The sequence below is a fragment of the Haematobia irritans genome, chromosome 2 (genome assembly GCF_050003625.1).
Source record: "Haematobia irritans isolate KBUSLIRL chromosome 2, ASM5000362v1, whole genome shotgun sequence".
NCBI lineage: Eukaryota > Metazoa > Arthropoda > Insecta > Diptera > Muscidae > Haematobia > Haematobia irritans.
This window is the reverse complement of record NC_134398.1, coordinates 180,976,184-180,992,039: the sequence shown is the minus strand read 5'-3', so window position 1 is coordinate 180,992,039 and position 15,856 is coordinate 180,976,184. Positions and strand designations below refer to the sequence as shown.

The window sequence follows — 15,856 nt, the reverse complement described above, 5'->3', positions numbered from 1 at the left end:
CGCTTTTTCCATATTTTTAATTTAAAAAATTTTAAATTATTTTGTTTTAACAAGAATAAAAAGAGAGTAAGAATTAATGATGAGAATTAAAATGGTACAAATTATTATTTCTAGAAAAATTGCCCGATATGGACTAATATGGTCCTAAAAGCCAGAGTTTTGGCCCAATTTGGTTGAAATTTTGCACTAGGAGTACAATTAGTAGTGCAGTGAAGTGTGCAAAATTGAATCGGTTCAGATTTAAATATAGCTCCCATATATATATTTCGCCCGATATTGACTAATATGGTCCTAAAAGTCAGAGTTTTGACCCAATTTGGTTTAAATTTTGCACAGGGAGTAGATTTAGCATTGTAGCTATGCGTGCCAAATTTGATTGAAATCGGTTCAGATTTATATATAGCTCCCATATATATCTTTCGCCCGATATGGACTAATATGGTTCTAATAGCCAGAGTTTTGGCCCAATTTGGTTGAAATTTTGCACAGGGAGTAGATTTATCATTGTAGCTATGCGTGCCAAATTTGATTGAAATCGGTTCAGATTTATATATAGCTCCCATATATAGCTTTCGCCCGATTTACACTCATATGACCATAGAGGCCAATTTTTTACTCCGATGTAGTTGAAATTTTTTAGATATAGCTCCCACATATATGTTTTTCTGATTTCGACAAAAATTGTCAAAACACCAACAATTTCCTTGTAAAATCGCCACTGCTTAGTCGAAAAGTTATAAAAATGACTCTCATTTTCCTAAATTTCTAATACATGTATATCGAGCGATAAATCATAAATAAACTTTTCCAAAGTTTGCTTAAAATTGCTTCAGATTTAAATGTTTCCCATATTTTTTTACTAACATTGTGTTCCTCCCTAGTGCATTAGCCGCCTTAAATTTTGAGTCTATAGATTTTGTAGAAGTCTATCAAATTCTGTCCAGATCGAGTGATATTTAAATGTATGTATTTGGGACAAACCTTTATATATAGCCCCCAACACATTTGACGGATGTGATATGTTTTCGAAAATTTAGATCTACAAAGTGGTGCAGGGTATAATATAGTCGGCCCCGCCCGACTTTAGACTTTTTCTATAATTTTTTTTATTTATAAAAAAAAAATTTATTTATTTTTTCTATAAAATTTTTTAAATTAAAAATTTTCATTTTTTCTATTTATTAATATTTTTACTAAAATATTAATATTTGATAAAATGTATCTAAATTTAAGCTATTCAATAAAATTAGTATTACAGTCTAAAAAAGTGATCGCTAGATATAGTTATGTTAACACTTTTAGTCAGATTTGAGGAATTTTTAGTAAAATTCTGGACGACACTTACGTATAATTTTTAAATAAAAATGTTTATAAAAATATAAATAATATGTTTATAATTTTAATTAAAATATTAATTATTTAATTTTTTTTTTAAATTTTCTAAAATTATCTTATATTTGTTCCCAATTGGATTCGCTTTGCTTTGGAGTATTTTACCTCACAAATTTGGATTTATATTTTTTTTTTAGATTCAACTGTGCACAAAGTAATTCGTAGTTGTACCATTATTTATAATTACAAACAGACTCATTGACTCATACCTATTTTGGTATCTGCAAAAAAGCAAAATATTCATCATTGTTATGTTTTTTTTTTTTTCAATGAAGAGCATGTAACTTTTTTATACCCACCACCATAGAATGGTGATGGGGGTATAATAAGTTTGTCATTCCGTTTGTAACACATCGAAATATCGATTTCCGACTATATAAAGTATATATATTCTTGATCAGGGAGAAATTCTAAGACGATATAACGATGTCCGTCTGTCCGTCTGTCTGTCTGTCTGTCTGTCTGTTGTAATCACGCTACAGTCTTCAATAATGAAGCAATCGTGCTGAAATTTTGCACAAACTCGTCTTTTGTCTGCAGGCAGGTCAAGTTCGAAGATGGGCTACATCGGTCCAGGTTTTGATATAGTCCCCATATAAACCGACCTCCCGATTTGGGGTCTTGGGCTTATAGAAATCGTAGTTTTTATCCAATTTGCCTGAAATTTGAAATCTAGAGGTATTTTATGACCATAAAGAGGTGTGCCAAAAATGGTGAGTATCGGTCCATGTTTTGGTATAGCCCCCATATAGACCGATCTCCCGATTTTACTTCTTGGGCTTATAGAAACCGCAGTTTTTATTCAATTTACCTGAAATTGGAAATCTAGAGGTATTGTAGGACCACAAATACGTGTGCCAAAAATTGTGAGTATCGGCCTATGTTTTGGTATGGTCCCCATATAAAACGACCTCCCGATTTGGGGTCTTGGGCTTATAGAAATCGTAGTTTTTATCCAATTTGTCCAAAATTAGAAATCTAGAGGTATTTTAGGACCATAAAGAGGTGTGCCGAAAATGGTGAGTATCGGTCCACATTTTGGTATAGCCCCCATATAGACCGATTTCCCGATTTTACTTCTTGGGCTTATAGAAACCGCAGTTTTTATTCAATTTACCTGAAATTGGAAATCTAGAAGTATTGTAGGACCACAAATACGTGTGCCAAAAATTGTGAGTATCGGTCCATGTGTTGGTATGGTCCCCATATAAAACGACCTCCCGATTTGGGGTCTTGGGCTTATAGAAACCGTAGTTTTTATCCAATTTGTCTGAAATTGGAAATCTAGAGGTATTGTAGGACCACAAATACGTGTGCCAAAAATAGTGAGTATCGGTCCATATTTTGGTATAGCCCCATATAGACAGATCTCCCGATTTTACTTCTTGGGCTTATAGAAACCGCAGTTTTTATTCAATTTACCTGAAATTGGAAATCTACAGGTATTGTAGGACCACAAATACGTGTGCCAAAAATTGTGAGTATCGGCCTATGTTTTGGTATGGTCCCCATATAAAACGACCTCCCGATTTGGGGTCTTGGGCTTATAGAAATCGTAGTTTTTATCCAATTTGTCCAAAATTAGAAATCTAGAGGTATTTTAGGACCAGAAAGAGGTGTGCCGAAAATGGTGAAAACGGTCCATATTTTGGTACAGCCCCCATATAGACCGATTTCCCGATTTTACTTCTTGGGCTTCTAGAATCTGAAGTTTTTATCCAATTTGCCTGAAATTGGAAATCTAGAGGTATTTTCGGGCCATAAAGAAGTGTGCCGAAAACAGTGAGTATCGGTCCATATTTTAGTATAGCCCCCATAAGAAAGATCTCCCGATTAACTCCTTGGGTTTGTAGAAACCGTAGTTTTTATCCGATTTGCCTGAAATTGTAAATATTCTGGTATTTTAGACTCACAAAAACGTGTATCGGATTAAGTTTCTATCGGTCCATTTGGTAATGCCTCCATATAAACCGACTTCACTTCTTGAGGATGTAGAAGGCGCACTGATCATGAAAATTGCTTGAAACTCAATGTAAAATTTTCAGATTTTACTTCTACAGATTTAAGATTTCAAATCAAGACGTTATTTTATAATGTTCTTGCACACTTATTTTCTTGTTAATGATTCCTCTAAAACTCAAACAAAAATGGTTCTTATAAATCCAGAATCTGATATAGTCCTCATAAGTGAAATCTTTAAATTTATCTTCGGGAAGTATCCCCAAGTCCTCAAGCCCTCCTGAAATTTCAAAGGAAACCCTAATATTTGGTTCATGGTGGTGGGTATTTAAGGTTCGGCCCGGCCGAACTTACTGCTGTATATACTTGTTATTATTCTTTTTATATTTGACAAGGATCGTTGGTATTAAAGTGTGAGAGAAAGAGAGAGAGAAATAAACAATTGTTCCGGTATGTGGCATTGTGTGTATTTATTTTATTTATATCTATTAATATAGATTCCAGCTCGTACAAAAGCATGTTTTTTATAAAAACAAGCGCAAACTTATTACACACTTGTATTTGTATAATTAGAAAGGACTCACATGTTATGAACAATTAAAATTGGACTCCAAACGTACAAATGCAGACAGTCATAAACTTGTAGGACGCTCACACACTCTCGCACACACATACTCTCTTACAAAAGCGAACAAACAATAGTATAAGTCGTATACCGAGCAGCGTTGCCACAATTCATTTTTATTTTGAACCAACATTTTTCCAAAATTGGACCAAAAGTCGTATCAGCGGATAATTTTCCAAATTAAATTAAAATCATTTAAAAGTTAAAATTATTCCAAAATTTTACTTCGTTGGAAAATTTTGTCAAATTTTTATTTCTATAGAAAATTTAGTCCAAATTTTATTTCTATAGGCAATTTTGTCAAAATTTTATTTCTATAGAAAATTTTATCAAAATTTTATTTCTATAGAAAAATTTGTCACAATTTTATTTCTAGAAAAAATTTTGTCAAAAATTTATTTCTATACAGAAAATTTTGTCAAAAATTTATTTCTATATAGAAAATTTTGTCAAAATTTTATTTCCATAGAAAACTTTACCAAAATTTTATTTCTATAGAAAATTTTGTCAAAATTTTATTTCTATAGAAAACTTTACCAAAATTTTATTTCTATAGAAAATATAGTACAAATTTTATTTCTATAGAAAATTTTGTCAAAATATTATTTCTACTGAAAATTTTATCAAAATTGTATTTCTACAGAAAATTTTGTCACAATTTTATTTCTACAGAAAATTTTGTCACAATTTTATTTCTACAGAAAATTTTGTCAAAATTTTATTTCTATAGAAAATTTTGTCAAAATTTTATTTCTATAGAAAATTTTGTCAAAATTTTATTTCTATAGAAAATTTTGTCAAAATTTTATTTCTATAGAAAATTTTGTCAAAATTTTATTTCTATAGAAAATTTTGTCAAAAATTTATTTCTATATAGAAAATTTTGTCAAAATTTTATTTCTATAGAAAATTTTGTCAAAATTTTATTTCTATAGAAAATTTTGTCAAAATATTATTTCTATAGAAAATTTTGTCAAAAAATGTTTGTATATAGATAATTTTGTCAAAATTTTATTTCTATATAGAAAATTTTGTCAAAATTTTTTTCTATATAGAAGATTTTGTTAAAATTTTATTTCTAAAGAAAATTTTGTCAAAATTTTATTTCTAGAGAAAATTTTTTCAAAAATTTATTTCTATACAGAAAATTTTGTCAACAATTTATTTCTATATAGAAAATTTTGTCAAAATTTTATTTCTAAAGAAAATTTTGTCAACATTTTATTTCTATAAAAAATTTTGTCAAAAATTTATTTCTATATAGAAAATTTTGTCAAAATATTATTTCTATAGAAAATTTTGTCAAAAAATTATTTCTGTAGAAAATTTTGTCAAAATTTTATTTCTATAGAAAACTTTACCAAAATTTTATTTCTATAGAAAATTTTGTCAAATATTTATTTCTATAGAAAATTTTGTCAAAATTTTATTTCTATAGAAAATTTTGTCAAAATTTTATTTCTAGAGAAAATTTTGTCAAAAATTTATTTCTATACAGAAAATTTTGTCAAAATTTTATTTCTATAGAAAATTTTGTCAAAATTTTATTTATATAGAAAATTTTGTCAAAATTTTATTTCTATAGAAAATTTTGTCAAAATATTATTTCTATAGAAAATTTTGTCAAAAATTGTTTGTATATAGATAATTTTGTCAAAATTTTATTTCTATATAGAAAATTTTGTCAAAATTTTTTTCTATATAGAAAATTTTGTTAAAATTTTATTTCTAAAGAAAATTTTGTCAACATTTTATTTCTATAGAAAATTTTGTCAAAATTTAATTTTTTTATTTCTATAGAAAATTTTGTCAAAATTTTGTTTCTATAGAAAATTTTGTCACAATTTTACTTCCATAGAAAATATCGTCAAAATTTTATTGCTATAGAAAATTTTGGCAAATTTTTATATCTGTAGAAAATTTTGTCATAAATTTTATTTCTGTAGAAAACTATATTAAAATTTTAGTTTATCAAGAAATTTTGTCAATATTTCATTTCTTTAGAAAATTTTGTCAAAATTTCAGTTTTATAGAAAATTTAGCCAAAATTTTATTTCTATAGAAAATTTTGTAGAATTTTTATTTCTATAGAAAATTTTGTAGAAATTTTATTTCTATAGAATATTTTGAAGAAAAAAATTCCGATTTGACAAAAATGGACCAAGAGCACCCAAATAACATTTGGTCCGACCATCGGACCAAATTTAAAAATTAATAATTTTTTGGACCAATTTTGGTCCGATCGGACCAAAATGGCAACCCTGATACGGAGTACACTCAGTCTCATACACATATACTCCAAAGGTAAAGTAATTGTATACTGCTAGGTGCCCTTGTTGAATATTCATTCTGGTTGTTTGTTTTTTGCTCCTTTCTTTGTGTTCACTAAGAGCATAATTTTAAATGTTATTTTGGAAGTTATATTTTGTTGTGTATGTATCTCTACATTGTGTATATATGTATTAAATAACATAAGGACCTATTCATATCCTTTACTTGCTGTTCGTATAAAATCTTTATGAATACCATAGAATTTATTCATATGTTTGTAATAGGATTCAACCTGGATATACATATACATACATATATCACATAACTATTATTATTATTACAAAACATAAGATTTTTTTATTTTTAAATATACCACTGTATAGTGAAATGTTTCTCATTTCCCTTAAGCCCTTAACGGATTAAATATCGTGTGGCCAATTAAGTGTTTGACATAATTATACTTTTTTGTTTTTTGAAAATGTATATTTATTAAATAATGCCAAATTTTTTTAATGGTTTTTTTATGTGTGTGTTTTTTTTGTTTTTCTTGTGTTGTGTCTATTTCTATTTAGGGACTGGTGCAGATGCTCTTACATCACAGTATGCCCCAGCGCTTAATCCACTGACCAATGGTGCTTATGCTGCAGCTGCCGCAGCCCCACTTGCGGCTTCAGCACTGCAGGCTGCCGCCGCAGGAGTTGCTGGCAAACAAATTGAAGGTATGTTTGATTACATTAAAATTTTCTTTTAATTATTTTATATTATATTATATTTACTTGAAAGCATTCCCTAGAATTCAAAAGTAGTAAACGTAGTAGAAAATTTTACCTTTTGTCCGAATTGTGACTTTCAAGCGGCCCACAAAGCCATCACACTCTGCACGAAAGTAGCTCTGCGTATTTTGACCCATTCCCGGTAATGGGTCGTTTTGGGATGATTGACACTTTAAAATTTTTTAACTACATCCAACTACTCCAGGCGCAAAACTCATACGGGTTTATATCTGGAGATTTTGGTGGACATTGTGAGTATAAATGAAGTGAGGAACCTTCTTTTTAAACCATTCTTGGTTGACTCGTGCTGAGTGCGATGGAGTCCTATTGGAATGTCCATGGTATCAATGACTTAAAGACGTTTCACTATAATATTCGGCATTTATTTTGACCCCACGGCCGATGAGTACGAGTGGGAAACTACCAACGATCGTTACGGCGACCCACACCATAACTACAGGCACGCCGCCTGGTGCCCATTATTAGTTGATGAGTTCTGGTGTACATTGTCAGTTGACTTCTTTGTCAAACAATATGTCAGTTTGGGGACAAACAAAATGATGTCCCCAAACTGCTCAATGAATGGCTTGAATGGCTTTTCATTGGAGAAAACCAAATTCGGTAACTGGCCACGTTTTTGCAAGAGAAGCATCACAACTTTTCTTTCCTGTCTAACTTTTTTGTGCATCGGTGAGCTCTTGCACTTTCTAGAACATCAATGGCTTTAGTTCAAGCTAATTTTTCAATATGTGTTGCAATCGTTCTCGCGATATGTTCAGCTCACGAACCCGTTGTCTGCCACTTCCCCCCGTTGCAATCGCTTCTGGACGTTTTTTCGTCCACTTTTTGGACGCCATGTAGGTTAGGTTAGGTGGCAGCACGATGTATCAGGCTCACTTAGACTATTCAGTCCATTGTGATACCACATTGGTGAACTTCTCTCTTATCATGAGTGCTGCCCGATTACATTTTAAGCTCAATGACAAGGGACCTCCTTTTTAATGCCGACTCCGAACGGCGTTCCACATTGCTGTGAAACCACTTAGAGAAGCTTTGAAACCTTCAGAAATGTCACCAGCATTACTGAGGTGGGATAATCCACCGCTGAAAAACTTGTTGGTGTAAGGTCGAAGCAGGAATCGAACCCACGCGGGCATGCTAACCATTGCACCACGGTAGCTCCCGTTTTGGATGCCATGTAACACTGTCATTATCACGTCAACGAAACATTCAGGGTTGCCATTTTGGTCCGATCGTACCAAAATTGATGAAAAAAATTATTGAATTTTAAATTTGGTCCGATGGTCGGACCAAGTGGAATTTGGTTGATTTTCGTCCATTTTCGTCTAATCGGTAAGTTTTTTAAAATTTTGACAAAATTTTCTGAAGAAAAAAAATTGTTGACAACTTTTTCTGTAGAAATAAAGTTTTGACAAAAACTTGTATAGAAATAAAATTTTAACAAATTTTCTACAAAAATAAAATTTTCTATAGAAATACAATTTTTGATAAATTTTCTATAGAAATGGAATTTTGACAAATTCCATTTTTTTTTCTATAGAAACAAAATGTTGGCAAAATCATCTAAAGAAATAAAATTTTGATAAAATTTTCTATAGAAATAAAAATTTGACAAAATTTTCTATAGAAATAAAATTTTGACAAAATTTTTTGCAGAAAAAAATATTGACAAAATTTTCTATAGAAAAAAAATTTTGACAAAATTTTTTATAGAAATAAAAATTTTGACAAAATTTTCTAAAGAAATAAAATTTTTGGAAAAATCGTCTATAGAAACAAAATTTTCAATAGAAAAAAAATAAAATTTGGACAAAATTTTCAATAGAAATAAAAAAATGGACAAAATCTATAGAAATAAAATTTTGACAAAATTTTATATAGAAGTAAAATTTTGACAAAATTTTCTATAGAAATAAGATTGTTGGAAAAATCGTCTATAGAAATAAAATTTTGACAAAATTTTCTATAGAAATAAAATTTCACAAAATTTTCTATAGAAATAAAACTTCACAAATATAAATTTTGACAAAATTTTTTATAAAAATAAAATTTTGACAAAATTTTCTATAAAAATAAAATTTTGACAAAATTTTCTATAGAAATTAATTTTTGACAAAATTTTCTATAGAAATGAAATTTTGACAAATTCTTCTATAGAAATAAAACATAAAATTTGAACAAAATTTTCTATAGAAAGAAAAAATAAAATTTGGACAAAATTTTCTATAGAAACAAAATTTTGACAACATTTTCCATAGAAAGAAAATTTTGACAAAATTTTCTATGGAAAAAATTTATTGGCAAAATTTTCATTAAAAAAAGTTTTTACAAAATTTTCTAAGAAATAAAATTTTGGCAAAATTTTCTATAGAAATAAAATTTTTGCTAAATTTTCTATAGAAATGGAATTTTGACAACATTTTCTAAAGAAATAAAATTTTGGCAAAATATTCTATAGAAATAAAATTTGGAAAAAATTTTCTATAGAAATTAAAATTTTTGACAAAATCGTCTATAGAAATAAAATTTGGACAAAATATTCTATAGAAATAAAAAATAAAATTTGGACACAATTTTCTATAGAAATAAAAAATAAAATTTGGACAACATTTTCTATAGAAATAAAATTTGGACAAAATTTTCAATAGAAACAAAATGTTGGCAAAATCGTCTATAGAAATAAAATTTTGATAAAATTTTCTATAGAAATAAAAATTTGACAAAATTTTCTATTGAAATAAAATTTTGACAAAATTTTCTATAGAAATAAAATTTTGACAAAATTTTCTATAGAAAAAAAACTTTGACAAAATTTGCTATAGAAATAAAATTGTGGCAAAATTTTCTTTAGAAATAAAATTTTTGGAAAAATCGTCTATAGAAACACAATTTTCAATAGAAAAAAAATAAAATTTGGACAAAATTTTCAAAAGAAATAAAAAAATGGACAAAATTGTCTATAGAATAAAATTTTGACAAAATTTTCAATAGAAATAAAATTTTGACAAAATTTTCAATAGAAATAAAATTTTGACAAAATTTTTCCAACAATCTTATTTCTATAGAAAATTTTGTCAAAAGTTTATTTCTATAGACAATTTTGACAAAATTTTCTATAGAAGAAAAATTTTGACAAAATTGTCTATAGAAATAAACTTTTGACAAAATTTTCTATAGAAATAAGATTGTTGGAAAAATCGTCTATAGAAATAAATTTTGACAAAATTGTCTATAGAAATAAAATTTCACAAAATTTTCTATAGAAATAAAACTTCACAAAATTTTCTATAAAAATAAAATTTTGACAAAATTTTTTATAAAAATAAAATTTTGACAAAATTTTCTATAAAAATAAAATTTTGACAAAATTTTCTATAAAAAAAAATTAACAAAATTTTCTATAAAAATAAAATTTTGACAAAATATTCTATAGAAATAAAATTTGGCAAAATTGTCTATAGAAATAAACTTTTTACAAAATTCTTTAGAAATAAAATTTTGACAAAATTGTCTATAGAAATAAAATTTCACAAAATTTTCTATAGAAATAAAACTTCACAAAATTTTCTATAAAAATAAAATTTTGACAAAATTTTCTATAAAAATAAAATTTTGACAAAATTTTCTATAAAAAAATTTTAACAAAATTTTCTATAAAAATAAAATTTTTACAAAATATTCTATAGAAATAAAATTTGGCAAAATTGTCTATAAAAATAAACTTTTGACAAAATTTTCTATAGAAATAAGATTGTTGGAAAAATCGTCTATAGAAACAAAATGTTGACAAAATTTTCTATAGAAATAAATGTTGGCAAAATCATCTAAAGAAATAAAATTTTGATAAAATTTTCTATAGAAATAAAAATTTGACAAAATTTTCTATAGAAATAAAATTTTGACAAAATTTTTTGCAGAAAAAAATATTGACAAAATTTTCTATAGAAAAAAAATTTTGACAAAATTTTTTATAGAAATAAAAATTTTGACAAAATTTTCTAAAGAAATAAAATTTTTGGAAAAATCGTCTATAGAAACAAAATTTTCAATAGAAAAAAAAATAAAATTTGGACAAAATTTTCAATAGAAATAAAAAAATGGACAAAATCTATAGAAATAAAATTTTGACAAAATTTTATATAGAAGTAAAATTTTGACAAAATTTTCTATAGAAATAAGATTGTTGGAAAAATCGTCTATAGAAATAAAATTTTGACAAAATTTTCTATAGAAATAAAATTTCACAAAATTTTCTATAGAAATAAAACTTCACAAATATAAATTTTGACAAAATTTTTTATAAAAATAAAATTTTGACAAAATTTTCTATAAAAATAAAATTTTGACAAAATTTTCTATAGAAATTAATTTTTGACAAAATTTTCTATAGAAATGAAATTTTGACAAATTCTTCTATAGAAATAAAACATAAAATTTGAACAAAATTTTCTATAGAAAGAAAAAATAAAATTTGGACAAAATTTTCTATAGAAACAAAATTTTGACAACATTTTCCATAGAAAGAAAATTTTGACAACATTTTCTATGGAAAAAATTTTTTGGCAAAATTTTCATTAAAAAAAGTTTTTACAAAATTTTCTAAGAAATAAAATTTTGGCAAAATTTTCTATAGAAATAAAATTTTTGCTAAATTTTCTATAGAAATGGAATTTTGACAACATTTTCTAAAGAAATAAAATTTTGGCAAAATATTCTATAGAAATAAAATTTGGAAAAAATTTTCTATAGAAATTAAAATTTTTGACAAAATCGTCTATAGAAATAAAATTTGGACAAAATATTCTATAGAAATAAAAAATAAAATTTGGACACAATTTTCTATAGAAATAAAAAATAAAATTTGGACAACATTTTCTATAGAAATAAAATTTGGACAAAATTTTCAATAGAAACAAAATGTTGGCAAAATCGTCTATAGAAATAAAATTTTGATAAAATTTTCTATAGAAATAAAAATTTGACAAAATTTTCTATTGAAATAAAATTTTGACAAAATTTTCTATAGAAATAAAATTTTGACAAAATTTTCTATAGAAAAAAAACTTTGACAAAATTTGCTATAGAAATAAAATTGTGGCAAAATTTTCTTTAAAAATAAAATTTTTGGAAAAATCGTCTATAGAAACACAATTTTCAATAGAAAAAAAATAAAATTCTATAAAAAAAAAAATTAACAAAATTTTCTATAAAAATAAAATTTTGACAAAATATTCTATAGAAATAAAATTTGGCAAAATTGTCTATAGAAATAAACTTTTTACAAAATTCTTTAGAAATAAAATTTTGACAAAATTGTCTATTGAAATAAAATTTCACAAAATTTTCTATAGAAATAAAACTTCACAAAATTTTCTATAAAAATAAAATTTTGACAAAATTTTCTATAAAAATAAAATTTTGACAAAATTTTCTATAAAAAAATTTTAACAAAATTTTCTATAAAAATAAAATTTTGACAAAATATTCTATAGAAATAAAATTTGGCAAAATTGTCTATAGAAATAAACTTTTGACAAAATTTTCTATAGAAATAAGATTGTTGGAAAAATCGTCTATAGAAACAAAATGTTGACAAAATTTTCTATAGAAATAAAATTTCACAAAATTTTCTATAGAAATAAAACTTCACAAAATTTTCTATAAAAATAAAATTTTGACAAAATTTTCTATAAAAATAAAATTTTGACAAATTCTTCTATAGAAATAAAACATAAAATTTGAACAAAATTTTCTATAGAAACAAAATTTCGACAACATTTAAATGCTGGTGGCCTCTAACGATAACCACTTATGGGGTTCCAGCCATTTCTTACATTCAACACTGGTCGGAGGGTCGTTTAGACGCACAAAGAAAATTTCATTAAAATTGAGCCAACGGAAATTTTTCATTGATATAACGAAATATTTTCATGAATACGATGGAAATATTCGTTAACAGAAAATTCGTTTTAATAACGAAAAATTTCGTTAATATAACGAAATTTTTCTCTACCAGTGTACTGAATGAAGACACCAATTTATTAGTAAAAAAATCCTAAAAGCCAAAATTTTAACAAATTTGGATTATTTTTTGGGGATCCCCAAAAATCCCGGGATTAAAAATTAAAAAAATTCTGGGATTCGGGATAATTCTCGTCCCGGAAATCACATTAATTTTTTTTATTGTCAATTAAAAAACTAATGGTGATTGATGATGGTGAGATCAATTAATTTCGTGATTGCTTCTAGTATAATAAAATTGTTTATTGTGTAGGTGATAAGTTAATTTTTTTTAGTTCCAATGTGAAAAATGTTCTTAGGCTTTATTTTTTGATAAAATATCTAAACAAAATTCTAATGTTTTGTTTTTCTAATTTTCTTCCTTTAGGTCCCGAAGGCAGTAATCTCTTTATTTACCATCTACCTCAGGAATTCAACGATACCGATCTCGCTTCAACATTTCTACCATTTGGTAATGTCTTATCTGCCAAAGTATTTATCGATAAACAGACAAATCTATCCAAATGTTTCGGTTTCGTGTCATATGACAATCCCCATTCGGCCGGAGCAGCCATACAAGCGATGCATGGTTTCCAGATTGGCACTAAGCGACTTAAGGTGCAATTGAAACGTTCCAAAGATGCGGCAAAGCCTTATTAGTGTTATTGAAAAAAAAAATGGTTACAAATAAATAAATAAAATAAAATGAAAAATCCAAATAATTTATAATAATAGATTAATTTAATTGTTACATTTAACAAAATATAAAATATATATATATGCTATAGATATACATTAATAAATATATAAGTGTATAAATATTAATTAAGAAAAATGTTATATGAGTGCCTTTAGTCGTTAAAAGATAGATGAAACAAAAAAAACTTGAAACTAAATATTAAACACCAAAGGACCAATAAGAGTTTTAAGAATTTTCGATGGAAATCTTAAACTCAAAATGAATTAAATTATTAAAAAAAAAAACACAAAACATTTGAAAAAAAAAATCATAAATAAAAAACCATTTAAGTAGTAAAACCAAAGAATAAATAAATGAAAATATTTTACAAAAAAATAATAATTATTATTATTATGGGGAATTGTGTAATAAAATATCTTAAATTTTTCCTAAATTAAAGAACCTCATTCTCATCCCCCGTTACATGAAATTTTTAGTTGTGGTCAATATATTTTAATATAAAAATTCATTGTTGTTTTTTTTTGTCATAGCTTTAAGTAATATAAAAAAAGAAAATTTAATGAAAGTATACAACATACAGACAGACAAAGCCAAATAGTTAAGTAAAATTTTTTGTCATAAATTTAAAATGTGTTAGAAAGAATGGAAATTTCTTTATAAAAAAAACTTAAAATAATTATTAATCTTAAACATATTGTGTGCAATTATTTTTAAAAATATAGACAAAAATATATAATAAAAATCTAGTTTGTTAAATATGAAAAATAAAAAAATTAATAATATTTAGTAATTAAATAAAAATAAACAAAAATTAACATTCTAAAAAAAATTCGGCAAAATATGGGTTAGAGTTATAAATTATTTTCATATGATTATCTCTTTTTGATTTTTATTGATTTTTTTTAATTATTCTTAGATCTAGAGAGAAGATCTAAAAAATGAAAAATAATAAGGTCGTACAAAATGTAGTAATTTTAATGTTTTAATTTATTTAACATAATGGCCTGTTTATTTTAAATTCCATATGTTATAATATCCAAATAATAAATATTAAAATAAATACTAAAAAAATAAAAATAATAATATTTGAAAATTAATTTTATTTTTGATCAAAATTATTTAAATTATTTTTGTTTAATTCTTTTTTTATGAAATATTAAAATTATTTGGTGCCTTTGTATTTAATCATTAATCCTTTGCCGAAAATATATACTGAAATATAGTACATATATACATATATGTAGATTAAATTTACTTTAAAATAAACAAAATATCATTAAATGTCCTCTGCAATATTTCATATTATTTTACAATTGGCAATAAATATTACAAATTAAAATTTTATGATTTTTATTTTTTTTGTGGACATGATACATAGTTCCTGGGTATATATCAGCAAGAAAAATATTTGCTTATATCAATTAGGGTGTTAGGGTATTTGACAGTGACTGGGTGTGAATTTAGGATTTTTTATGTGCAATTAAAAAGTATTCAAAACAAGTAACTAAAGTAGAAAATCGGACGTGGCCGACTATATCATACCCTAAACCACCCTTACTGAAATAGTAAACATAGCATTTTTGGGGTATCATTGGTATAGGGTTTGACGATAAACCGCATTTTTATACCCTCCACCATAGGATGAGGGTATACTAACTTTGTCATTCCGTTTGTAACACATTGAAATATTGCTCTAAGACCGCATAAAGTATATATATATTCTGGGTCGTGGTGAAATTCTGAGTCGATCTAAGCATGTCCGTCCGTCCGTCTGTTGAAATCACGCTAACTTCCGAACGAAACAAGCTATCGACTTGGAACTTGGCACAAGTAGTTGTTATTGATGTAGGTCGGATGGTATTGCAAATGGGCCATATCGGTTCACTTTTACGTATAGCCCCTTATAAAGGGACCCTCAGATTTGGCTTGTGGAGCCTCTAACAGAAGCATATTTCATCCGATCCGGCTGAAATTTGGTACATGGTGTCAGTATATGGTCTCTAACAACCATGCAAAAATTGGTTCACACCGGTACATAATTATATGTTATATAGCCCCCATATAAACCGATCCCCAGATTTGACTTGCGGAGCCTCTAAGAGAAGCAAATTTCAT

At 25.9% G+C, this 15,856-nt stretch overlaps 1 protein-coding gene across 4 annotated transcripts in view; it reads left to right on the top strand.

Moving 5' to 3' along the window:
* Positions 1–14,471, top strand: part of LOC142226767 (CUGBP Elav-like family member 2) — a 551,331-nt gene extending 536,860 nt beyond the window's left edge. Inside the window, exons 7-8 of one of the 4 annotated variants that reach the window (XM_075296966.1) lie at positions 6,832–6,966; positions 13,430–14,471. In XM_075296966.1, the coding sequence (XP_075153081.1) occupies positions 6,832–6,966; positions 13,430–13,701 (407 nt within the window). In that variant the 3' untranslated portion in view covers positions 13,702–14,471. Of the gene's footprint in view, positions 1–6,819; positions 6,967–13,429 lie in introns of all 4 variants that reach the window. The other 3 variants (XM_075296965.1, XM_075296964.1, XM_075296963.1) reach the window with 3 other exon arrangements.
* The last annotated feature ends 1,385 nt before the right edge of the window (positions 14,472–15,856 follow it).